Source organism: Astyanax mexicanus, chromosome 15 (assembly GCF_023375975.1).
Source record: "Astyanax mexicanus isolate ESR-SI-001 chromosome 15, AstMex3_surface, whole genome shotgun sequence".
In the NCBI taxonomy this organism is placed as follows: domain Eukaryota; kingdom Metazoa; phylum Chordata; class Actinopteri; order Characiformes; family Acestrorhamphidae; genus Astyanax; species Astyanax mexicanus.
The window spans coordinates 12,670,001-12,693,638 of NC_064422.1; the positions used below are offsets into that span (position 1 = coordinate 12,670,001).

The window sequence follows — 23,638 nt, forward strand, 5'->3', positions numbered from 1 at the left end:
TCTTCAAATTAGTGTTGGCAGCAGTATGTTAATATAGTCTATATGGCGGTATTGCCAGTATATTCTCTACATTCTAGTATCAGTGGCAGTAAATACTGTAGAGTCTTAATTGTGCCAGAACTGTTTGTTATTGGTATCAGTGTTTTCATAGTGTTACTGGCAGCAGCGTCTCAACTGTGTTCTCAGCAGTAGAGTCTCCACAGTGTCAGTACCACTAGAGAGTTTAGAGAGTCTTCACAGTGTTAGCCCCGATGCCAGAGGTGGCAGAAAGGTCCTCGCCACTCATTCATGCACAAGCTGGGCGACTGGGAACGACGTGCTACTTTAAGAGTCGATAATTCTTCTCCATCACAGGCAGCACAAGCTGCCTGTCTCAGAGGTCAACCTCCCTTAAACAAATGACTCTGCGTCGGCTGGAAAAGACGGCCAGCGTCCCTCCCTCTCTCCCCGCCACTTCTAACAGGGCAGCGGGGTCAACAGTGAAATTATACACTCCGCCTGCTCGGCCGTTGCAGGCAAGGCAGGACACAATAAAAGCGGGATGTGATGCGGTGTTGGAGTGGACCATGAGTTTACACAAACACCGAGAGAGAGTGTGTAAGAGCTTTATGAGCTGCGAGTCCCTCGCCTAAAACAGAGTGTCATTTAATACCGGTCATCCATGGACGCAGGGCCAGTGTGTGTGTGTATATATATATATATATATATATATATATATGAGTGTGTGTGGAGGAGAGACGGTGAGTTTGTGTTTTTTGAGCTTATGTGTGTAAGGTTATTTACAGCTCCAGGCTCTTACTGGTGGTGGTGTTTTATTGGCTTTGCTGCCTCTTGCTCTTCTTCAGTCCCTGCCTTTGTATCCTTTTAAGATCTCCGTGTTCTTGCAGATTTTTTTGTTAACCTTGTTTGTTTGTACTGCTGCATCTTTTGTTAGCACAAGGCCACTTGCACAGCATCTGATACCTGTATCGGTTATCCATTGATCAGGCCTAGAGTGGAACAGCCTGTCAGGAGGGTCTATAAAAAAAAATCAAAGTCGGACAGACGTGTTTGTCCTTCTGCCAATAGCAGTCATTCCAAGAAGCCCTCTCAAGCTGATCAGGCAATTCTGAAAGCCTCGTCCAGATGTTCCCTTTAAGCTCCTCTATTGGATTTGACAGACGTAGGTTCACTGTTTCTTTTCCCCTTTTTTCGTTTTATCTCCTGTTTTTAACGGGACTTTAGCCATCGAAGGGACTTGAAAGGTAAACAGAAGTAAGTGTATTAACGACGATACGCCATGGTGTGTTTGGGAATTTGCTTAGCCTTTTGTTTGTGATAAAACAAACACCGGACAGAGAAATTAAAGCAAAAAAAAAAAGAGAGAAAATAGAAGAAAAGAAAAGGAAAGGATTTGGATTTGGCTGGAGGGTTCTGGCTGCTGGTAGTATGTCTTAGCGGTGGAGACTTAACAGGAGCAAGCCTCCAGAGCGCCCTTACGAACCATTTAGAACAATGACAGCAATCATAAATAAAGCTCAGCATCGGGCTCTAATTGCATCAAAGCTATTGCTTTCTATTTAGGCATGGTCACCCTGAGAGCCTGGCCTCAACGCTCTACTGGAGCTGAGAGAGGCTGAGAGTGAGAGAGAGTGAGTATAAGAGAGAGTGAGAGCGCCAGAGAGAGAGAGAAAGAGAGAGAGAGAGAAAGAGAGAGACGTACCGCCGGAGCTATCCCCATCCCTCCTATTTGTCCTAATCAGTGACACCATTTACCAGAATTGCTTAAAATGAACTATACCTCATAGAGAAATCGTACATTTACCGGCCTCCATTTATCACGTGGAAATTGAGGGCCAGTAAACTTTTCCTTTCCTCCGATGGGATTGTAGACATGCATCAAAATGTTAAAAAATGATTGGCGAGGGAGAGCTGTCACACATTTATCAGGGCTGAGGAACATTATTTGCTAATTTCCCAACCTGCTGCGTGACAGGGTGCTTCATCTTTGGACCCACAGTGACCGCCACGGCCCCTTTCTGTTATTAGTTCAAGTCAAGCGTTTTTTTTTCCCTCCTTTTCTCTCCCTTCCCTCACTCTTGCTCTCCCTGTTCCTTCTCTCCCTGACCCCCGCTCCCCTCCCTTCGTTTTTTGGCCGCCTCTAACAAGAGCCATTTGTCTATCATGCGCCGGCACCTTCTCCCGATTCCACTCCAGAAGACTTTGACCACGGTCCGCTCGCGCGCTCTCCAAGGGCCTGGCTCTCCTGGCCTGCTGATTGGCCGGTGCCCCTGATAAATCACAAAGTTTCCTCGTCAAGGTGAAGGTATCGACTCGGCTGCGCCAAAACTGACAAAACGCACGGAGGAGGAGACAGCCATTCATCATCCTCCAAAGAGGACAAAGGGGTCGTCTCAAACACTTCACTCTGCAAGCCACTGCCAGAGACTCCGAGTGTTATAGATGCCCCGACTAACCAGGGCCTGGCACTGGCACACATACACACGCACTGGCACCAAACCCAGTCCTTCATTAGACTAATTACTGACATTTAAAAGCTATTAACCCCAGACATGAGCATTTAGAACAGCACCGAGTGGCTCCGTCTAACTTCTGTTCTGCTGGGGAGTCTACCCTTTTCCCCGTTGCTCCAGGCAGAGAGAGGAATTGCGTGACCTCTCGGGCAGAAAAGAAAGGTAAGCAGGGAAGACCAGAACACCAGAGGTTCTGTAGGTGCCCAAGGCATCTTAGAAGGAAGGAGGTGACAGCACGGAAAGAGTGGACAGAACGAAAGAGAGAAAGAGAGAGAGTGGTGGAGCCTGTCTGTAAACAAACACTTTAAACATCGGCACATGAAACGGCCTGTCGGCGAAAGATCAACTGAGCGATACGGAAGGCTGGGAGGCTATCAGTGCATCGTCCTTTCTCTCTTTTTTCTTTATCTCTCTCCTTTTCTCTCTCTTTCTCTATTTCTCTCTCTCTTCTGCTCTCCACCCACCGCCACTGGCCTCACACCGTATCAGATAGAACCTTCTTTATAGCTCTACTGCACACATCTGCTCGAAGTGCTTGAAGTGTTTATATTTAGGTCTTAAAGCTTAAAATGGACCTACATTCATTCAAAAGTACAAGTAAAAGTCAGGTCGGTCAGTCAGTCAGGCACATGGATGGTGGACAGTCGAAATCAAATCTCAATTCTGGAGGTTGGAGATGTTTGAAGAGTGTTACAAAACCCCTATATCTTTTTATACACATCACCACATCACATAATAAATCCTAGTTACCCCTTATCAGCTGGATTGATCCTAGTTGATCCTACATTCAGAAGGTTTTGAAACCTTTGCACTTCTTTAAAAGTATTCCAAAATAATACTTTTGAGATATTATATTATCATTCAGACATTTTAGACCATCTGAAAGTGAATTCTTGACCCATTGGACTCATTGGACTGCAAGGGGATCCCTCAAGTTCAGAAGGTTTTGAACTTCTACACTTCTTTACTTCTCAGAAGGTTGCAAAAATAATAATACTTTAAGATCTTATGAAACGTAGACACTGACCCCAATATGCTGAGCACAGCATTGCCTGATTTTCTTGTTTTTGTCAAATATGTGCCAGTGTGTGCTCTAGAAGAATGAACTGTCTCTCATTAAAGAACACATTTGGATATAATTGCTTCTGCTGCTTGCTATTTTGGCCAGTGCGATTTTTTTGTCCCCCCTGCTTCTTCTTCCTCCTGCTTTAAATAGGTTTGTCCTTACTAAGTCACACACATTAGTCCTGCTCCAGTGGCCAGAGTTTTTTCCTTTTTTCTCTCTTTTTTTCTGATGAATGACTCGCTCTTTTGTCCCACTCGTTCACACGAATCCTCCCATGCTCTCTTCTCTCTCTCTCTCTCTCTCTCTCTTTTTCTCTCCTCTTGGACCTGGTTGGTTCTCATGCTTCTCTATCATGGGGTTTATTTATAGATCATATCCAAAGCCACGATATATCGACAGTAGGAGGAAAGTACAACTCATCTCAAATGAGTGGAAGGAAAAAAATATTGCTCGGCAGCAATAATTTAACTGAGCCATTGATTTTTTTTGGGCCTGTCCATGTATTGATCTTCATTTTACAATATTAATTCTTGCCCGAGATGGGCTGCCGAGTTGATTCAGTATAGGTAGGTTGTTAAAACCTGAATGCTGCTGTGGTTACATTAGCAGAGGCTATTGTTCTCTATAGTTCTGCTCTCCAAGAACTAAGGGTCAACAAGAGCACCTACGGAGAGGAACATCAAAACCCAGAAACCCAGAAGGTGGAAGGGTCTTGAGGGGTCTTATATTTTTAACCTCCCTTGTTACAGAGATAGACTCGAAATGTAATTTGTGTCACAGAAATAAAATATGAGGGGACTCAAATATGATGTGGATGAGAGTGGCTTTCCTCCGCCGTGGAAGCAGCGCTGCTGTACGGACGACTGTCTTTTCTCGCCTTTCCATCCAGTCCCACTCCAATCATCATGCCTGTATCGGTTCAAAGTTCATGAAATTTCTATGAGCATTGATCTGATGCCATTGATTTTTTTTTTCACCCATCCTCCTGCCTACCCCCCTTCACCCAACCTCTGCAGATCTTTGAAATTTTAATTTCCGGAGCATCTGAATTTCTCGGAGATGAAATAGCTTCCTTGGAGACAGCTGGCAATAAAATGAAGTTAGCACCACGTGGAAGAGACGCTGGCTCTCTGAACTCTGGAAGACTTTTTCCTATTTTATTTTTTTTTTCCTATTTCTCAGCTTTCTCTCGCCGCCTTTTTTTTTTTTCCTTCGCTTAAGCTTCACATTCAAAGCCGTATAATGGTACAAACCTATTCGGCTTAGCTTAGCTCTCTTACCGTGTAGCTGCCTGTAGATTCAGATGTCTGCGATGCTCAGTGAAGGAGGAAAGTACAGTATCTTCCACGCTAACGCTAACGCTTCATACTTTACACTTCACACTTGGAATCAGGCTAGAAAAAAGAAGCCTTGAAGAAGCAAGAGAAGCAGTTTCTCTGAGGAAAGGCTGTGGAGTGGAATCTGCTTGCTCTCGTTCCTCAAGCCTTTTTCACCTGGCCCACTTTACTCGGTTACCAATCAGTGGGCCATTTAATAAGCCGCCTCTGATATAATCAGTATTGGCGTCTTCCCTCTGGTTTGGCTCAGGCTAACGTGTAAAGCACTTGTCGGCAAATAACACTTTGTCACTGGAATCACTAACCCCATCCAGAGGCGCTGTTCTGCACTGAGCAAAGTGATTGGGCTTGACTTCATTTTTGCACATTACAAGCTTTGCTTTTTCCCTTTCTTCTCACTTTTTTCCATGTGCACCATCCATAGAGCTGAAGAACAGAACTGAAGACCTGTTCCCAACACAGCTTAGACATGTAGCTGTGTAGCTTTCCTTTTTGTTCCTTCTTTCATTGTCTTGTAGTGTAGTCTAGTCTAGTGTAGGATGTCTCTGTTTGCTTTTGACAGTAACAAATGCCTCGCCGCTTGGCGTAGATTATAATTCTGGGCTTGCTCAGTGAAATTATAGTTACAGCAGTGGTCTGCTTTTGAGGAGAGGAAACTAACACACTGGTTTATTACCGGCGTATGGAAAAGAAGGAAGCGAGCTTTGTAGAGCTGAAAGACGGTTTCAAAAAATGAATCAAGCGGCTGCTTGACTGGACCTAATGAATCTTTTCCTGTTTTTGTTATGCCGGCAGAGGAATTTTCGGAGTAAATTAAGTAAATTAAAGAAGTCATTTTTTGCATTCCTTGTTTTTTTTCGTTTTCTTCATCCACTGGGCCATGACGATAGCTTATTTTTTTTTTTAGAGTGCTAATAGACGCTTCCCGCCAATGTTTTTTTACATTTTTTTTATTTCCTGTCTTGAAAAAAGCAATAGTTTTAAAGGAAAGAAACAAAATAAAGAGAGGAAGGTGGTGAGAGGGTGAACATGCAGTACATTTGTCACACTCTGTACCATCCGGACCCTTCGTATTTCATCCCTGTTTTAAGCGGCTGTCCACTTTTCCCTGGAGAAACCTTCCTCTCCTGTTACTATCAGAGAAGGACAGTACGCTGAATCTTTCTCAGCGCTGAAAAACTCTCTCTCTCTCATTCTGCTTCTCTCTTTCTTTATTTCTTCTACTTTCATTCCTTCTTCAATTCCTCTGCCTGAAAGGGAAGAAAAAGAATTGCAGAATGCATGTGTGTCTGCGTGGTGGGGGTAAGAGTTCTTGATGGCGTAGGTGGAGCATAGATAAGCTTGGAGCAGTTAAGTATAATTAGACAAAGTAATAGCGAGCAACAGCAATAAAGCCACTCATTATCTTGCCCAAAGATATAGCCTTATCATAATAGGCGGTAATGGGGGCGTGGAACGGAACAGGCAGCTGGAAATAAACCTAAAAAAAAAAAAAAAAAAAAGCAACAAAACCAAAAAAAAGGTCAATGCTTTCACTCATGTGTGTTCAAAGGAGCAGATTTGCACCAACAGTTATCAAAGTTTTGTCCTCTTTTTTCCATTTTTTGAGGAAATCTGCTCAATCGCAAGATCAAGAGTTTAATCCTTCCTTCGGTTGTGGCACATGGCAGAAGGGGCGTCGGACGTTCAGGCTTTTCTTCTTGATTTCTTGATTTGACTAGATTTGCAGGGTTTAAACGCAGGAAAAGGAAAAGGAGATGACAAAGCTTGCAGAGTCATCAGAACTCTGAACATCACCAGGACTGGAAGTTACGAAATGACTCCCTCTTCCTAACCTAACCTCGCAAGCAACCTCACTCACTTTGCTCAGTCAGGGATTTAGATTTTTCTGCGGGTTTGATTCTGATCCCTATTAACATTGTAGACATTTAAGATCACGTCACCGAGCATTCTTTGAGACACGTGAATCAAACAGTAGTGAATGACTTGTGATTGACGGGAAACCTTTTTTCCTTTTTAACTTTTTTCCTTTTTCATTTTCACGGAAATGTAAGCTGAAGTGTTATCCCGCAGTTTTTTCCGTCTCTTTCCTCAACTTTGCAGCATGTCTCTTAACTCGTAAGAGCTGGCGCCGTCGCAATTCATCATTTATCATGGTTTGCGGCGAGCGTGTCACTTTTCCCGCGCCGTTATTATGGGATGGCTCTCTTATTCGTAGAGAGAAGCGTGTCAGAGATATGTATCTTCTGCTCTATGGAGTGTCAGCGGTGAGGAATGACAATGTACAGTCTTTGAGAACAAGGTCAAAGTACTCTGTCTTCAAATACATGGAGACGTAGAGTAGAGTATACCGCTCAGCGCCCATGCACACACACATGCATGCATGCGCTGCAGACTTGCGCCCCCTTCCCTTTGCCCCTCACCCCTCCACACATGTACTTGAAAAGCAGCCTGTCTTCAATAAGCAGATTGTGCTTAACATTCTCTACTACAAATGAGGGGTGGAAAAGAAAACATCTAAATATGACGAGGCAGATTTGTCATCTGTCAAAGAGCAGCGCTCTTCTGTTCTTTTCCTCTTTTCTGCCGAGCAGGAAAAGCATTGCTGCCTCATTAGGAGGACGATTCTTCTTTCTGCACGAGCTCTGGAAGTCGTAAGAGCGCTGCGAGGCTCCATTTGATTCAACACGCTCACTTATCGTCAGTGTAGCAACAAATCTTCCTGTCTTCAAAACGGGAACTTCGTGGGAGGAGGAAAAGTCTAATGCAGAGGCAAGAAAAAGTGACTATGTGGGTCTTTTAGACTATTCTACTACCATATAACATTATTTCTTACTGCTATAGGCCTATTACAGTGTGTGGCCAAAAGTTTGTGGACACTAAATTTAGGTAAGTTTTTTTTTTTTTTTTCAAAATCAAAGGTATTATTGTATTTCAAGCATCTCTGAACATTGCTGGTGGTCTGGCTCAACAAAAAATGCAATTCCACTGTTCCTCCACTCTGGGATTTTTGACTTTATACTGTATATAAAAAATGCGCTTGCATTTAATCATGGAAGCTTTAGTGAGATCAGGTACTTACTGTATGTTGGATGATGATTCATGATGATCATTCAATCCTAAACACCAAGTGAACCCATTCCAAGTATTCTGGATGGAATCCCACCATTCCTTCACCAAGATTACAGTTTGACTCTTCTACTCCTTCACAGCTTAAAACTTGTGGACTTTTTTATTAGACAGACCATAGAACATTATTGCAAGGATTTGCTTGCATTCAGCCATGAGAACATTAGAGAGGTCAATTGCTAATGCTTTTTGGTGCTTATTGTGCACAATAGAGTGCATTAGAAGTGGTGTATATTGTATATGTATGATTATTTACTTAGATAATATATATAATATATAATATTATATATATATATATCATATACAAATGTGAGGAATTGTTGGTTTGTGGTCTCTGACGGACATCAGGCTACATATATATATATATATACATGTATATATATGTACATACATATATTTATAAATACACATACTTATTCAAAGCCCCCTGAAGCAATGATGTCGTGACAATGGCCAATTCTGCTTTCTCTCTCTCTCTCTCTCTCTCTTGCTCACTCTCTCCCTCACTCACTCTCTCGCTCTCTCTCTCTCTCTCTCATTATCCGTGAGGTCAGTGAGCTGCATTGGAGAAGAAGCGGATAGATCAATACAAATTATCTTTGAGCAAACCCTCGCTGACAGGCTGAATTGCAGCATATGTTTACCCAAAATCAGGCAATTTATCTTAATATCAGCAAAGTAATGCGGGACAGGTGAGAGGTCAGCCACTCTCTCCACCTCATAATTACCCGCCTCTGAAACAGGAAAGTGCTATTGATTGGCCGAGCCCAGGGCAGGGGGGCTGGCGCACAGCCAAGGGGGAGGGGTCAGCCTCCAAGGCCAGTGATCCACCTATAGTGCAGGAGAGTTTAGGTGAATGAGAGAGAGAGAGAGAGAGAGAGGGAAAGAAAGATAAAGAAAGACTGAAGAGCCTAAATCTCTAATTCTAAGTGTCTGCTCTCTGCACCATTCATTTTTAAGCTTATGATAAATTCATAAATTCTTAGAAAGTATAACTTGTTACTTCATACATATGTTATACATTAATATCAATGTATATAATATGCATGCATTAAAAATAATGAGCCATCTACTACTAGTTCAAAATGAATCAAAGTCATGTTGCATTGCCATCAGCACTCAGCAGCCAGAGTCAGAGCGAGAGCACAGTTGGCAATCTCTTCCATTGTAGTGCTGTCAGGCACAGGTGTCTGTTAGCTGGAGATGCATGAAAACCAGGGTTATTCCACCAAATATTGATTATCTTTGATTATTATTAACTCTTTAAATATTAATATGAATATCAACTTGTTTTTTCTTTGCATTATTTGAGATCTGAATATTTTTTTTTGTTGTTATTTCAGCCATTTTTCATTTTCTGCAAACAAATGCTCTTATTAAATGACATTATTTTTATTTATATTTATATTTGGGAGAAATGTTGATCATAGTGTATACAGAATAAAACAATAATGTTCATTTTACTCAAACACAAACCTATAAATAGCAAAATCAGAGAAACTGATTCAGAAACTGAAGTGGTGTTCAGACTGCAGCATGCAGGTGGCGAGGGCTGTGTGTTAATGAAGGATTCTGTGACCTCCTCTGTGTCATTAGCATCAGATCAATAAGTGATGAGCATTTGTCTCCATCAGAATGCATCTATTAAACCACAGCTACTGTCACAAGTGAGTGTGCGTGTGCACTAGCATATAGAGCTGCTCTTTGTGTGCGTATAACTGTAGAAATGCGTAGTTCTTTACTATACTGTACATTATGAGCAATATATGGACAAAAGTATTTGAGTACATGCTAATTTATTGTTTTTTTTATGAAATTAAAAGGAATTTAAAAAGGGTTTATCTTGCTTTTGTTGGGGTAACTGGCTCTACTGTTTAGGGGAAGTGTTTCACTTGGTTCTGAAGAGCATTGTTGTGAGGATTTGATTGCATTCAGTGGTAGGAACATCAGGAGCCTTTGGATGAAGCACCATCCCTCATTTTAGAGGACTTAGTTAGTTCCACTGATTCTCGGCTCAATACTGAGGGTTTTATACCTCTCTAGGACATGGCTAGTACCCTAAGATGTGATTGACAACGTTTTAGGATCAAAAACCTTAAAATAGAAATATTTGGGAGTCCACATAATGGGTTAAAGTATAGTATGTTATAATGGTTTATGCATTAGAAATGTTATTACATGTTATTACATGTTAATATACATTTAGAGCGTGTGTTTTTTTAAAAGGTTGTATTTCAATGCTTTGTTTGTCAGTTTTTGAGTCTTTCTGATCTAAAAAACTGTAGGAAAAGAGAAGTAAAAGAAGAAAAAGAAGAAGAAGGTTACAATTAGGCAATGCAAGAGGAACAAAAGCAAGGCCAGAGAATAAGAGAGAGAAAGAGAGAGAGAGACTGAGAGAGTTACATCCTTGTGAGAAGCCATGTCATGTAAAATCAATAGGGCCAATCAATGCTTTATTAACAAGGCAGCATCTTATTTCACATTGCTATGCTGCACTTTGTCTTCAGCCATGCATGATGGCCCGTCAAATAGCATCACGCCTGTCAGGCTGGCAGTCACAGGGTGACACACACACACACACACAGTTCACACAGTTCACACACACTCACACGACAAACGAAGCTCCCACGGATATCGATCACTAGCCCCTGCACTTAGACGTAATTGTGCCACTTCATCATAAAGTCCGCCAATTATTTTGAGGAAGTTCTTGTCGCTCTCTTTTCGTTTCAGCCGCTCTCCGCCTGTCAGAGGGTCACTGTTACACACTCATCTGTTCACCATGCTGGACAGGGCTATTCGCTAAATAACACAATAAGAATTTATATATTTTAACCATAATTTCATGTTTATGCAACAAATCCTAATCAACTTAACCATTTCAGACCTGAATTATCTTTCAGTGATTCTGTCTGCAATGCACACAAAATACAAAGACACCACTATACTAAAATACTGTAAAATATATATTAACATAAATCAATTCAACCAAAACTTTTTAGTCCTATACATAATAAAATAGTGTTTTAAGTATGTTATTGCATCTCTTGTGAGAGTTAAATATAAAGATGTTGTTTGTAAAAAGAAATCTATCTTTCTTTAGATCTTTTTTTTCTTTTCTGTTTTGCCAAGAATGACTTGTTTAAACTCAAATGTTTTGAGCCAAAATAAATATTTTGCATTTATTAATTTATCATGATTTGGCATAAACACAGATATCAAAATATAGTATTTGTAGTAGTCTAGTGTATTGGTCTTGTCTAGCCCGAAAATTGAACCCTCTTCCACCATATTGGTTGACCATTTTCTGCTGTTAAATCCTACACTACTGCCACTTTCCACATTGTATTCTTCTCTAGACTGGATAGTTTTCCAAAATATTTGGAAAATTGGTAGAATTGCTATTTAACACCTCACAAATGCAATTTAAGATAATTAATGATTTAGGCATAGAACTTTCCTGGTTGTATTTGAGTATATACAAGCTTATATATGTGTTTTTAGTGGGACTCAGTTAAATTTCCCAAATCTGGTCCATGTTTAACCCCATCTGCTTCCATCACCCTGACCCTGATAGGGCCCATCACTTATTGTACAACCATACAGTGTATCGAAACCAGCCAACATGAAATCCATGGACAAACCATGTCATGATAAAATCATGTTATCTGGACAGTTCTATTACACTGTATACAGCTCACTCACAATAGTGTGACTTCCCAGTGATACGGAGATTTACAGCCAATAACACTTGATCTGTCCGTCTACAGAAAACATACGCTCACCTACAGTGTACCACATCTCTATTTCCCCCCATTTTTCTCCCGTTTCCATTTTTCTCCGCTCTCTTATCCCTTTCCTTTCTTTCCTCCAGCAGTCGGGCTCTGTAATAGACCTCCACCAGTTCCTCTAAAGCTTGTTAAACACAATGTGTGCAGTCGCAGCGAGTTGAGATTATGATTCATGCACTTGTATGTGGAGCGGCACTGGCCTTCTGATTTATAACCCGCGCCGGCCGTACTCAAAATTACAATTTCAGGAGGAGGGGGCCGCACATATGTGTGTTTCGGTTGTGGGCGTGTGGGTGTGTGTTGTGTGTGAAAAGAAACAGAGGGGCGAGAGAGAGAGAGAAAGAGAGAGAGAGAGAGAGAGAGAGAGAGAGAGAGAGAGAGAGAGAGAGAGAGAGAGAGAAAAGATTAATTACTATTTGTGGCCAGCAATTTCATGAGGCTGGCCCAACACAGCTGTGGAATGATGGCGCCCTACATCAGTTTGTAGTCAGCCATTCACAGATTATTAAAGCTTTGTAAGATGAAGTGCTCCTCCCGCCTGGTTTGCGCTGGGGCAATATGGAGAGAGCGAGAGAAGAAGAGAGAGAGGGAGAGAGAGAGAGGGAGGGATAAATAAATCTGAGAGGGGCAATAGCCAGACATATGTCATCATCGCCTGTTTGCCATAAATCCAGCCAGCGGTACAGGAGGAAGGAACTGATTCAGACTTCAGAGCGCTGACAGCCGTGATTGCTATGTGTGTATGTTTATATGTGTGTGTATCTGTATCTATATCTGTGTGTGTGTGTGTGTGTGTGTGTGTGTTACACCAAACACTCCCAACCTCCTTCATTCATAATGTATCCACTAAGCTCTTCAAATTTATTTGATCAATTATGGCCCGTTTGCTTTAAAAATAAAAGGGAGGTGCTGAAAGGAAGTCTCCGAACACGAGGTTGGAGCTGAGCTGAGCTGAACTGTGTTGTGGATGTGGATGTGGTTGTGGATGGGAATATTGCGAACAGTAAAACAAAATGATGTTATTGCCCTTTATCCATGTAATATGTGAGTGTTTTTGACAAATACACACAATAACAGTTCCAGCATTTCCAGCTTTTCACTGCGTATCAGAGCAATGGTAGCTTAGAGGTTATAGCATTGGAATTATTCATTACATGGGCGTGGGTTCGATGCCTGGGTCCAATAAGCTGCCAGTGTTGGGTTAATGATCACAAGGTTGTAGGCTCAATACCCAGTTCCATTAAGCTGCCAATGTTGGGATAGTAGTGTAACAGATATTGGTTTGATACCCAATTTTTAAGAGTTCTATGAGTCATTGTTGAGTTCCTTGTCATGTTTTTGTGGGCCTATAAGATCAAATAAGCTTAGAGTGTTGAGTTTTTGAGTTTTGAGTTTCACATGGTTGTTGGCTTTAATTCCATGTCCAATAAGATGTCAGCGTTTAGTTATTGATCATAGGGTTGTTGTGTATTTGATGTCCAGATTCAATAAGCTGCCAATGTTGGGTTAATGATCACAAGGTTGCAGGCTCAATACCCAGTATTAGTGAGCTGCCAGTGTTGGATTGATAATGTAACAGTTATGGGTTTGATACCCAATTTCTAAGAGTTTTATGAGTCATTGTTGAGTTCCTTTTCATGTTATTGTTATGAGTTTCATAGGGTTGTTGGCTTCAATGCCATCTCCAATAAGATGTCAGTGTTTAGTTATTGATCATAGGGTTGTTTTGGGTTTGATGTCCAGACTCAATAAGCTCCCAGTGTTGGGTATTGGGACACAATGTTCTAGGTTTGAAGCCCAAGTCTAATCAACTTCCATTTTTTTATTTTTATATTTTGGGGGAACCAAAAAGCAACATTGGTCCAATAAGCTACCAATTTTGGGTTATTGTTGATAACATTAATGCAGGTTAAGTAGTAAAAGATATTGCAGTACCCAATGTATGTGTATGTACTGTAGAAATATGTATAGAAAGACTAACCAATGGCACGTCCTGTTTGTGTTTGTTTCTTGCGGTTTAGCTTTGAACGAGCCCACTATTGACTACGGCTTCCAGAGACTGCAGAAGGTCATCCCCAGACATCCAGGTGACCCAGAGAGGTTGCCAAAGGTCAGTATCCTCTCTGTGTGAGGAAGAGTGTGTGTGTGTGTGAGAGAGAAAGAGAGAGAGCTGTTTATCATAGAAATGTCAAAATGGGAAACAATTCCGAGACCCGGCGTTAGCGCTCGCAATCTCTTTTGGCAAGTCATCACTATTCAGTCACTGAAACACATAAACACACACAGCGGGCGGCGTGTTTGGATTTCACAGGAACGGCGCAAAAAACTTTCAACGTGGCGAAATAGTTCAATTAAGCATTTTTCCACTCCAGTAGGCAGTGGCGATTGTAATCGGAGCGCGGCCCTCTTTCTGATGTGTGATTATTTCCCCCTTGTTTTCCTTTCATTTTCCAAAGCTAGATCCACTTTAATCTTTTGTTTACAAAGCTCTTCCGTTATAAGTCCTTGTCTTAGCGGGTTAATAAATGAGGTCCACACTCGCGCTTTATATCAGCAGCAGGCTCTCGCGTCGAGTCAAAGAGTGTGAGTGCAGTGTGAGAGCCTGTTTTTGAGTCTTTTTTTATGCCGTTCTATTCTATTCTTTTTTTCTTTACCTCCCATTCGAATCCCTACAATCCGAGTGCTTTGGTTTGCCTGCTTTGGCTCCCATGTGGGTGACACATATCGCCCTTGTTTTTGATGTGTGACATAAAAGAAAAAGCCACGCTTAACATTTCTTTTTTTTCTTCTTTTCTTCTTTGTTCGACGTTCTTTGATTTGCTTTCTTTTTTTCTTTTTTTTTTTAGATATATTTTTTTACACCCCTCGTTTGGCTTTGATATGATCTATGACTCGCACCCGGGCTAATAGAAAACACGCTAATTTCCCATCTGAGACGGGCGCGGAGCCCAGGGCTTTTCTTAATAACACGCCGAGAGATTATTTTGTACCCAGTTCGTGGGTGCTGACCACCGGCGAGCTCTAATAACAGATATCATACAAATATCTATTAAGGCCCAGCATGGGAGCGCCCGCTATCATTAAACCAGAGCCCGCCCGCTCCGAACCGGGGCCCGGGCGTCCCGTTGACTTTGCGACGGGCCGAGGAATCCCTCAGCACAGCCGCAGCCTCCACGCCACATGATGTGTTTCAATTACACTTGCCTTTCTCTCTCTGTGGAGAGCAATATCTGGACAGGAAATCTCGTTCCAGTAAATGCTTTAAACTATCCATTACCAATAAAGCAGCAGAACCAGGCCAGGCCTCGTTCTTTTCCGTTTTTTTTTTATTTTTTTATTTTTTTCTCCAGGTCCAGAGCTTTTGTTCCAAATACTGTTGTGTTCTGGCCTTCAAAAGTGCACTTACATCTCCATTAAGGCCTAGCTGAAGACCAGGAAAAGCGTCCAAGAAACAAAATGCATGAGTTGTTGTGGAAATGCAAGTTGTAGGGGAGTGGTAAAGGCAAGAAGAAAGGCGTGATGGAGGAGACAGAAATGGAGATGGAGATAGAGATGGAGATGTAGGGGGGAAGGGAGGGCAGATGGGGGAATGGGTTCGCCTTTTCTAATTCAGGTAAACCTTCAACACCAGGGGCCTTCGCCGCGAGCCGATTGCTGAGGAGAGATGGATTCTAGCAGTTCCAATAAACAACATAAATATTTGATTTCGGGCTTTTAATGGACCCAAATGTGGAGTTCAGCGACATGTAAATGAAAGTGCCAAGTGATTTATCATAGTTACGGCAGCCGTCTGCTGCAGGCGGCGAAACCCGCCGGGTCACAGCCGGCTCCGCGCAAAGCAGCAATTGACCCTTACACGGATTCTCAATGAGAGTGTGCGCGAGAGGGCGTGTGTGTGCGCGAGTGTATGAGGGTGAGGCAGCATTAGGGCCCAGACAGGCCCGGGTAATAGGGAGGGAGGAATGTAAAGCGTGTGTTGGCAATAAGGCGAAGGCGTCACACTCCTGTTCTCTCCGCCACTTCAGCATAGAGTTGATAATACTAACCTGATATTGATTTCCACTGTGCCTCCTTCACTAACCCCCCAACAACCCCCTCTTATACTCCGCCTCCTCCTCCTCTTCCTCTTCTCTCCCGTTGTAGGGAGTCTGCGACGGCCGTGGTTTGACGGGTAATTGCGGTCGGGACAGAAAACCAATATGGCGAACGTGTATTGCTTTCGACGTACACTAATAATGCCTGGGCTACATATGTACGCTCTTAGCGAGGGCACGCCCGAATTGAAGTTTACCTCCCTAATTTTAGATAACATCAAAATTTGCAAGCTCAATCCGGGCTTAGGGGCGCCACGCCGACACGTTTATATAGGAAGATAGGGCAGAGAGAATAAAGGCAATATCAGGAGGCAGTCATGTGATGAAGGGGGAGATTGCTAAAGGGACCTTCCAGCCCGCTCTCCTTATTCTCTCCTATTTGAAAACGGCATCGTCCATTATCCTCGGCGCAGGCCGAGAGACGAAACAGAGAAATGGGAATCTGATTAGATGCTATACTTTCGCTTATGCTTGATCAAATGATCTTTATTGCCATCATATAGCAGTAACCTGCCCGTTTTGCCGGCGAATTAATCGCTCCCTTTCCTCTTTCCTCTTTCCCTTTTCTCGTTCCTTTTCCCCCTCTCTTCGTTTCGACCTGGCAAACACAAATCTATTCCGCTTCCTTCTCAATCTAATATACAAGAAAATTTATTAGAAATGCATTCATGTCGAGCAATTACCCATGCATTAAAATTCATCTTCTTTCTCTCGGCTTTTTGAAGTAGCTACATCTATTGGGCCCCCACACTCCTCAATGTATTCATAACCTGAGGCTAGAACTAACAGAATAATTGCTTTACAGTTTAGAATGACATTAGCACCTCCAGCCAGCTCACCTCGCTTGGGTTTCTGCCGCTGATATAGTGAGCTCGCACCCCCCTCTACTCCCCTCCCCTTTCCCTCCCCTACTCTAGCACTACTCCAGATATTGGGAGGCTGATAGTAATAATAATAATAATAATGTGAGCCCCCCATTTTAAACGGTTCACGTCCACGGGCAGAACAGTCGAACACTTGTAATAATAACGCCCCACATTTGTCATGAAAGCAAGCTCGGGGATCGTTTCTGAGCTTTAATAGTTTCCATTTAACCTGGAGTCTCTTACATCTCGGCAAAGGAGGGAGGAGGGAAGGAGGGGTGGGGGGTGAAGAGAAGAGAGAAAAAAGAGAGATAGAGATAGAGATAGAGAGAGAGAGAGAAAGAGAGAGAGGAGTCAATTACACTTAGCGTAGCGGCACTCCGAAATTTACATTGAAATGCTTCTCAAACACCATTCACCGCTAATCATATTCCCAGCGTGAGGCCCCGGCTGAGCCGAGAGGGAGGCCACGTTCCCAACAAAACAAACTCATCGAGCCTCCGATGATTGGGCCCCTACTCCAGCGTCGCACTTCAGCACCAGCCGCTAAATCCGCTTCATTAGTAGAGACACCTCGTGGCAAATGACAGATTAGAGTGGAGAGGAGAACGTGATTTCCTTAAACTATCCTTATGTCTCCTCCACCCGGGCGCCATATGGATGAGGAGTTCGAGAGAGGCTCACCCAGACGGGCTTCTCCTTTTCTCTTTTTTTTTTTCTTCCCCGTAGCCTGTCTTGGCGGATGCGGCGCCCGTCTTAATTGTAGTAATCGTCGGGCAAAATTGGGGGACGTGTAAGGAGCCTCGCGATATGACGGCTGGAGATGATGAGTAATTATTAGCGGCGCAGAAAAACACTTTATCTCGCTCCAAGTAAAAAAAAAAAGAGAGAAAGAGAGAGTGAAAAAAAATAGAGAGAGAGAGAGAAAGAGAAAGAAAGAAAAGAGAGAGAGAAAAGAGAGAGAGAGAGAGAGCGTGCCGGAGCTGGCTGATGGGACAGGATTAAGACAGCTGGGCCTTTCATTGATTGTACCTGCCGCGTGACAAGTGTAATTCTTTATTTGTATGCAAACTAGATGCATGCAACATGAAGCAGAGACACCAATTTCTGAGGTAAATGCCCATTTCAAGAGCCACTCATCCGCTCCCTCTCAGGATTAGAGTGTGTCTCTATAAAACGTATGGCGTGCGCACCGGGGCCCCCGACTTCTGCGATTAATCTTAATAAATACAGATCCAAGATGGCGGCTCGGGCTGCGAAGGAAACAGTGAGCCAGCCAACCAACCAACCAACCAGTCAGTCAGTCAGCCGTGTGGAAGGAAAGAAAGGAGAGGAAAGAAAGTGTGTGTGCTTTGGCAAGGGCATGCAAGAGTTAGAGTAGGGCTACCTCTCTTTTAGAGGTTTCGCTTGTGGGTTTAACTGGGTTGGTACCAAAAAAAGAAGCCTACAGTTCTTCAAAAACACTCTATATGGGAGAGGGGTTTGTTGCGAAGCTTGATAAATTGGTAAAAAAAAAAAACGACTATTGAATAGTTAAAACTGTAAACAGGTAAAAAGAACTTTACCTACTTGGTTTAAGACAAAAAAAAGAGTTTTAATCGGCAGATAAGTTAATTCTAACTTTAGAAGAAAGAGACACTTTCATCAAAAAGTCAAAACGCCAACACATTCTTTTTTTTAGCACAGTTAAAAATACCAGCCACCTCTCACTCTTTTCATTATCATTATTATGAACATTTAGGGTGTTTCCATGTCTACAGTTTATTTGCTCTGGTCTGAATCAGCTAAAATTGGCTAGTTTTCACACTGAGAGAACAGGAGGACTGATATCTGACATTTGTGTTAAACTAAGGTCAGATATTCATTATCTGACCTTATAGTTGTTCATAATTGGTCATAATTTGAAAAAACAAACAAACCATGCGAACAGTTAAAACAAAGCAAAGTCTGAAATAACTGAAATAAACAGTGCAACTTAGTGATAAAAGTAAACTAAGAGTTCCAAATGACATTATTACATGTTTTTGATTAAGGCAGCAATTTAAAAATCTTTCACCTCAATTTCTTTAAAGGTTATTTGAAATTTTAATGAAATTCAATGCATAGACTTACAGAATTTTAAACTTAAGAACTTTTTTTTCACCTTCTCCTGTAAGACTCAAGGTTCTCAGTAACCAAGATTCCAAGATCCTTCCAGACCCATTAAGATACCGTACATCATACATCATCCGATATCACGAAGAAACACATGTTCTTTGATTGTCGTTAATCGTTTAAAGGATCAGATCACCGTAAGGAAACACAGAGCTCGAGGGTTGCCACTCGAAGACAAGAGCGAAAACAAAAAAGGGGAAAAAAATGAAGGCAAAAAAAACAATAGAGCAGGCCAAGCGAGACGTCCTGGAGCAGCTCGCGAGGCTTGTTGGCAGGCCGGGTGTAATTTTTGAAGGGAAGCTAAGCAGAAAGTTAATCCGTGTTGTGCTATAAGTAGGGGGAGGCATGCAGACATGGATAAGACAGGGTTGTGGGCATCGGGTCCCAGGACGCTGCCTCTCAGGCAGCGCTGCGAGGGAACTCATTTATGAAGTCCTTTACAACAGCCACTGAAAGAGGTTAATTGAAAAATTTCCTAATGTCATTATGAAAGAACTAGATTAACCCGAGCTAATTCACTTTATTGTTCCGAAGAAAGAGGAATGGGCATTGAACTCCGCTACAAATTTGGGGCATGAATTAAAGGGTGAGATGTTGTCTTTGAGGACTCTGCCAGTTTAATTAAGATATGGAAAATGACTCATTGTTCTTTGGCGCTAAAGTGGGCGGATTTAGCACCCGGATGCCGGGCTCTCGCGCTTTACGTATCGCGCGTGTTTGTTTGTTCAATACCCACAAGGCCGCGGCATTAAAAAACTCGAGTGCTTATTTTTTATTCCTTTTAGCTTAGAGGTTGCACACCACTTCACTTGCCTTGGCTTTGGCTTTGGCTTGCTTGAGAAACGGGAACGGAAAAAAAAAGAAAAGTAGAAAAAGAAAAAACAACTGGCGCGAGAGGGAAGAAGAAAAAAAATCATGAGAAAAGCTAATAGCACTATTCATTTTTTTTTTTATTATAGGGCTAAACAAACTATAAAATATTTATGAAATCACATATAGTAGAGTGTAAATATGGTAACACCTTACTTGCATGGTCAATTTGATGGCCTCATTGATGCTCAAATAACATTCAACTGACATTCAACTGCATGTCTATTAAAGGCATCTGAACTGAAAAGTGAAAGTAAATTATTCTCTATTGAATGAATCCCTACACTTCACCCTTCACTCTAACCTAAACTCTAATCTTAATATTTTAGGATTGGGTTAGTGTTTAGGTGAAGGTGTAGGGTTAGATTTTAGGGTTGACTAGGGGTTAAGGTTAGGGTTAGGTTTAGAGTTAGATTTTAGGGTTAATTTTGAATTATTTTCAAATTCAACATAGGGTTAAGTTACGTTTAATGGACATTCAATTTTAACAAATATTATTAATTGAAAGTCAGTTGATCATCAACAAGGCCATAGAATTGACCAATCAAGTAAAGTGTTACTGTAAATATTTATGACCTCACTTGGTATAACCTTCTAATGTATAAGACCTAAGTACCTAAGCAAACAGTTGCTCTGTTTTTTTTTTTTTCTACAGTTCTAATGAATTTGCATAAATCCACATATAGCTCATAGTGATTTGAGCGGGTTTATTCGTCTGCGAGACTAATTGCAGTGTTTGTTTTTGTGTTGTAGGAGGTTCTACTAAAGAGAGCAGCTGACCTTGTGGAGGCTCTGTATGGAATGCCTCACAACAACCAGGTAAAAAACAGTACCTTGCGCACCAGTACACGCTAATAAACGTGCAAATACACAATCCCTCCCTCTCTCTCTCTCTCTCTCTCTCTCTCTCTCTCTCTCTCTCTCTCTCTTTCTGTACAGTGGCTGTAATTAAATCAGTGCCTCTCTCCCCTGCTATGCTCCTCTTTGTACATTTCAAAGCTAGCTGCAGGCCATTGTACTGTAGCAGGGTGTCATTGCACCAAGAGTATTTCTCTCTCTCTCTCTCTCTCTCTCTCTCTCGTTCTCTTTTCTCTCACTTTTATTTGCGCTTTCTGCTCATAGAGCACAGAGAGGAGTTAATCACTCGCAACACACATGCCCATACACACACTCTCTCACACAGAGAAAGAGAGAGAGAGAAAACGAGAGAGAGAGAGAAACAGAGAGAGAGAGTGGTTTATTTAAATGGAAGAATAACCTTGAACTTGGCCCAAAAGCACGTTTTCTCCAACACGTTGTAGAAAGCAGTGCTTTGCAGATGTGCTTGAGAGGTCTAATACATATTCAAAAGCAATGATCCGTGTTCTCGTTCTTTAGCAGTTTGGGCGTGCAGAGGCAAACACTTTACAATCCAGTCACATCTCATCAGAAAAAAAAAAGATAGAGAGAAAAAAAGAGAGAAAACATAAGCTTTTAGCCTAATTTGAAGCATAATGTTGTAGCATAATATTGTAGGGAAGGTTGGGGAGACTGATCTATAATAAGTGACTCTAATAACTGTGTAATAACACATTAATAATCTATGTAATAACAGTGGGTAAAGCTTTAAATGCTAAATCATAGATGCTAAATAACATGCAACTAACATTTAACTGAATGTCTATTAAATGCAGCTGAACTCTAATTCTAACCCTAATTGAATTTAACTCCAACTCTAAGCCCAACCTTCAACCATGAATCAACCCTAAAACCCAAACCCAAACCTAAATCTTAACCTAAACCTTAAATATTTTTTTAGAATAAAACTGTAAATTGTGGGTACAATTCCACATTACACAAAATCCACACTTTAGCCATAATATTGAGGTGATTCCTAGCAGTTCAATCACTTTTGCATCAAAAACACAACTTTCTTCCCTAAATATTATGGCTGTATCACAATTTCATTCTCAACAATCACATTATTTCTCGAAATGGTAAGCCATAAGAAGCCAGGTGATGATTTGAAAATCAGGGCTAAAATTGTGTGGTAAAAATCTGGCATGTATTAAATGTGGTTTAATTTCATTTTCTTCCACAGGAGATCATTCTGAAGAGGGCGGCGGACATCGCGGAAGCTCTGTACAGCGTACCACGCAACCACAACCAGATCCCGTCCCTCGCTAACACCGCGTCCCACGGCGGCATGATGGGCGTCAACTCTTTCGGCAGCCAGTTGGCGGTCAACGTCTCCGAGACCTCACAGGGTAATGACCAGGGTATGTGGCCATGTGTGAAGATATAGCTGCAACAACCCCCCACCCAAAAAAAAAAACATTAGTTTTACTTAATACGCTTAATATTCCAAATAACGCTTAATCTGCTAGCTAGCTATGCTAAACTATGCTAAAATTTACTGACAAAAGATGCAATCTGTCTGTTTCTATGTTTGCCTGTGAAGATTTGGCTTCTGTTACATTTTAGTACAGCTCTGGAAAAAAAAGTAAAAGAGTAAAATAAACATTTTTTATTCTATAAACTACAGGCAACAATTCTCCCAAATTCCAAATAAAAATATTACAGTCATTTAGAGCATTTATTTGCAGCTAAAGTTCATATTCATAAAGTTTTAAGAGTTCAGAAATCAGTATTTGGTGGAATAACCCTGGTTTTTAGTCACAGTTTTCATGCATCTTGGCATCATGTTCTCCTCCACCAGTCTTACACACTGCTTTTGGATAACGTTATGCTGCTTTACTCCTGGTGCAAAAATTCAAGCAGTTCAGCTTGGTGGTTTGATGGCTTGTGATCATCCATCTTCCTCTTTTTTAAGTGGTCTCATTTTTTTCTAGAGCTGTATTTACATTTTTATAAAAATGAATGAGCTAGTTGTATTGAAAGAAGCCAAATGTGTAATATATGTATAATTGCTAGCTAGCAATGCCAAACCACATTGCTAATGAAACCTAATGAAGCATATGAGCTACAGTATCTACTGCGCTCACAGTTTCTGCAAATATTTGGCTCTTTAAGCACACCTGTACCACATTTGTGGCAAGCTAACAGCTAAAATTAGCGACTGTAAGCAATATGGAAGGTGGCACAGTACTGCTGCAGCTTTATCTTCCCTGGCTGGGTGTAGTGTGGGTCCCTGGAGGTGCCTGACCCTGTCCCCTGCCCCCCAACAGCCTGCTGGTGCACACTGCGTTTACCCACGCTGCTGATAATGGCTTTACACCTGTTCTGTTGCTGCTAACGCGCAGGTCAGGGCACAGGCTAAGCATAGTGACACAAGGCTTAAGATGCAGAATATTCTAGTCATGAAAAATGCAAGCTGGCAGGAAGCACAGTTCAGGGCAGACAGGCTTTACAGTGTATAGAAATGTTAAGAATCTCAATGTATTTTATGCATAAATGATTTTTCTGTACATTTATGTCACTGTTAGATAAAAACGCTGTATCTTCAAAATAGCAGATTTACGGGAAAAAAAAAAAAAAAAAAAAAAACTATTCCCGTTCAATGGAACTTCCAAATCATTTGGAGCATATATGGAGATAAAAATTAGGTTTTTGTTCAACAGTGACAGAATACACCACTGGCCTAAAAATATTGAAGCAAAAAGTAATTTTTAATTATAAAATAGTATACTGTAGTTTAATAATATGGAAGCATCAACTCAAAATACTGTTGTTAAGCCCCACCCACTCATACTAGTTATAAAGTTATAAAGAGTGTTGGGTTTCAGTCCTGGCTATACAGTATACTGTAACTAAGCCCCACCTACTCATTCTGAAGTTATATAAAGTGTTATGTTTTAGGCCAGGCTATTTAGCATACTGTA

General features: G+C 41.6%; 1 protein-coding gene across 19 annotated transcripts in view; it reads left to right on the forward strand.

Moving 5' to 3' along the window:
• ebf3a (EBF transcription factor 3a) overlaps nucleotides 1–23,638 on the forward strand; it is a 140,513-nt gene that overhangs the window by 107,629 nt on the left and 9,246 nt on the right. For 15 of the 19 annotated variants that reach the window (XM_022669083.2, XM_022669093.2, XM_022669098.2 and 12 more), the window contains exons 12-14: nucleotides 13,858–13,946; nucleotides 20,571–20,636; nucleotides 21,898–22,075. In XM_022669083.2, coding sequence (XP_022524804.1) covers nucleotides 13,858–13,946; nucleotides 20,571–20,636; nucleotides 21,898–22,075 — 333 coding nt within the window. The remainder of the gene's footprint in view (nucleotides 1–13,857; nucleotides 13,947–20,570; nucleotides 20,637–21,897; nucleotides 22,076–23,638) is intronic. The other 4 variants (XM_022669085.2, XM_022669099.2, XM_022669088.2 and 1 more) reach the window with 1 other exon arrangement.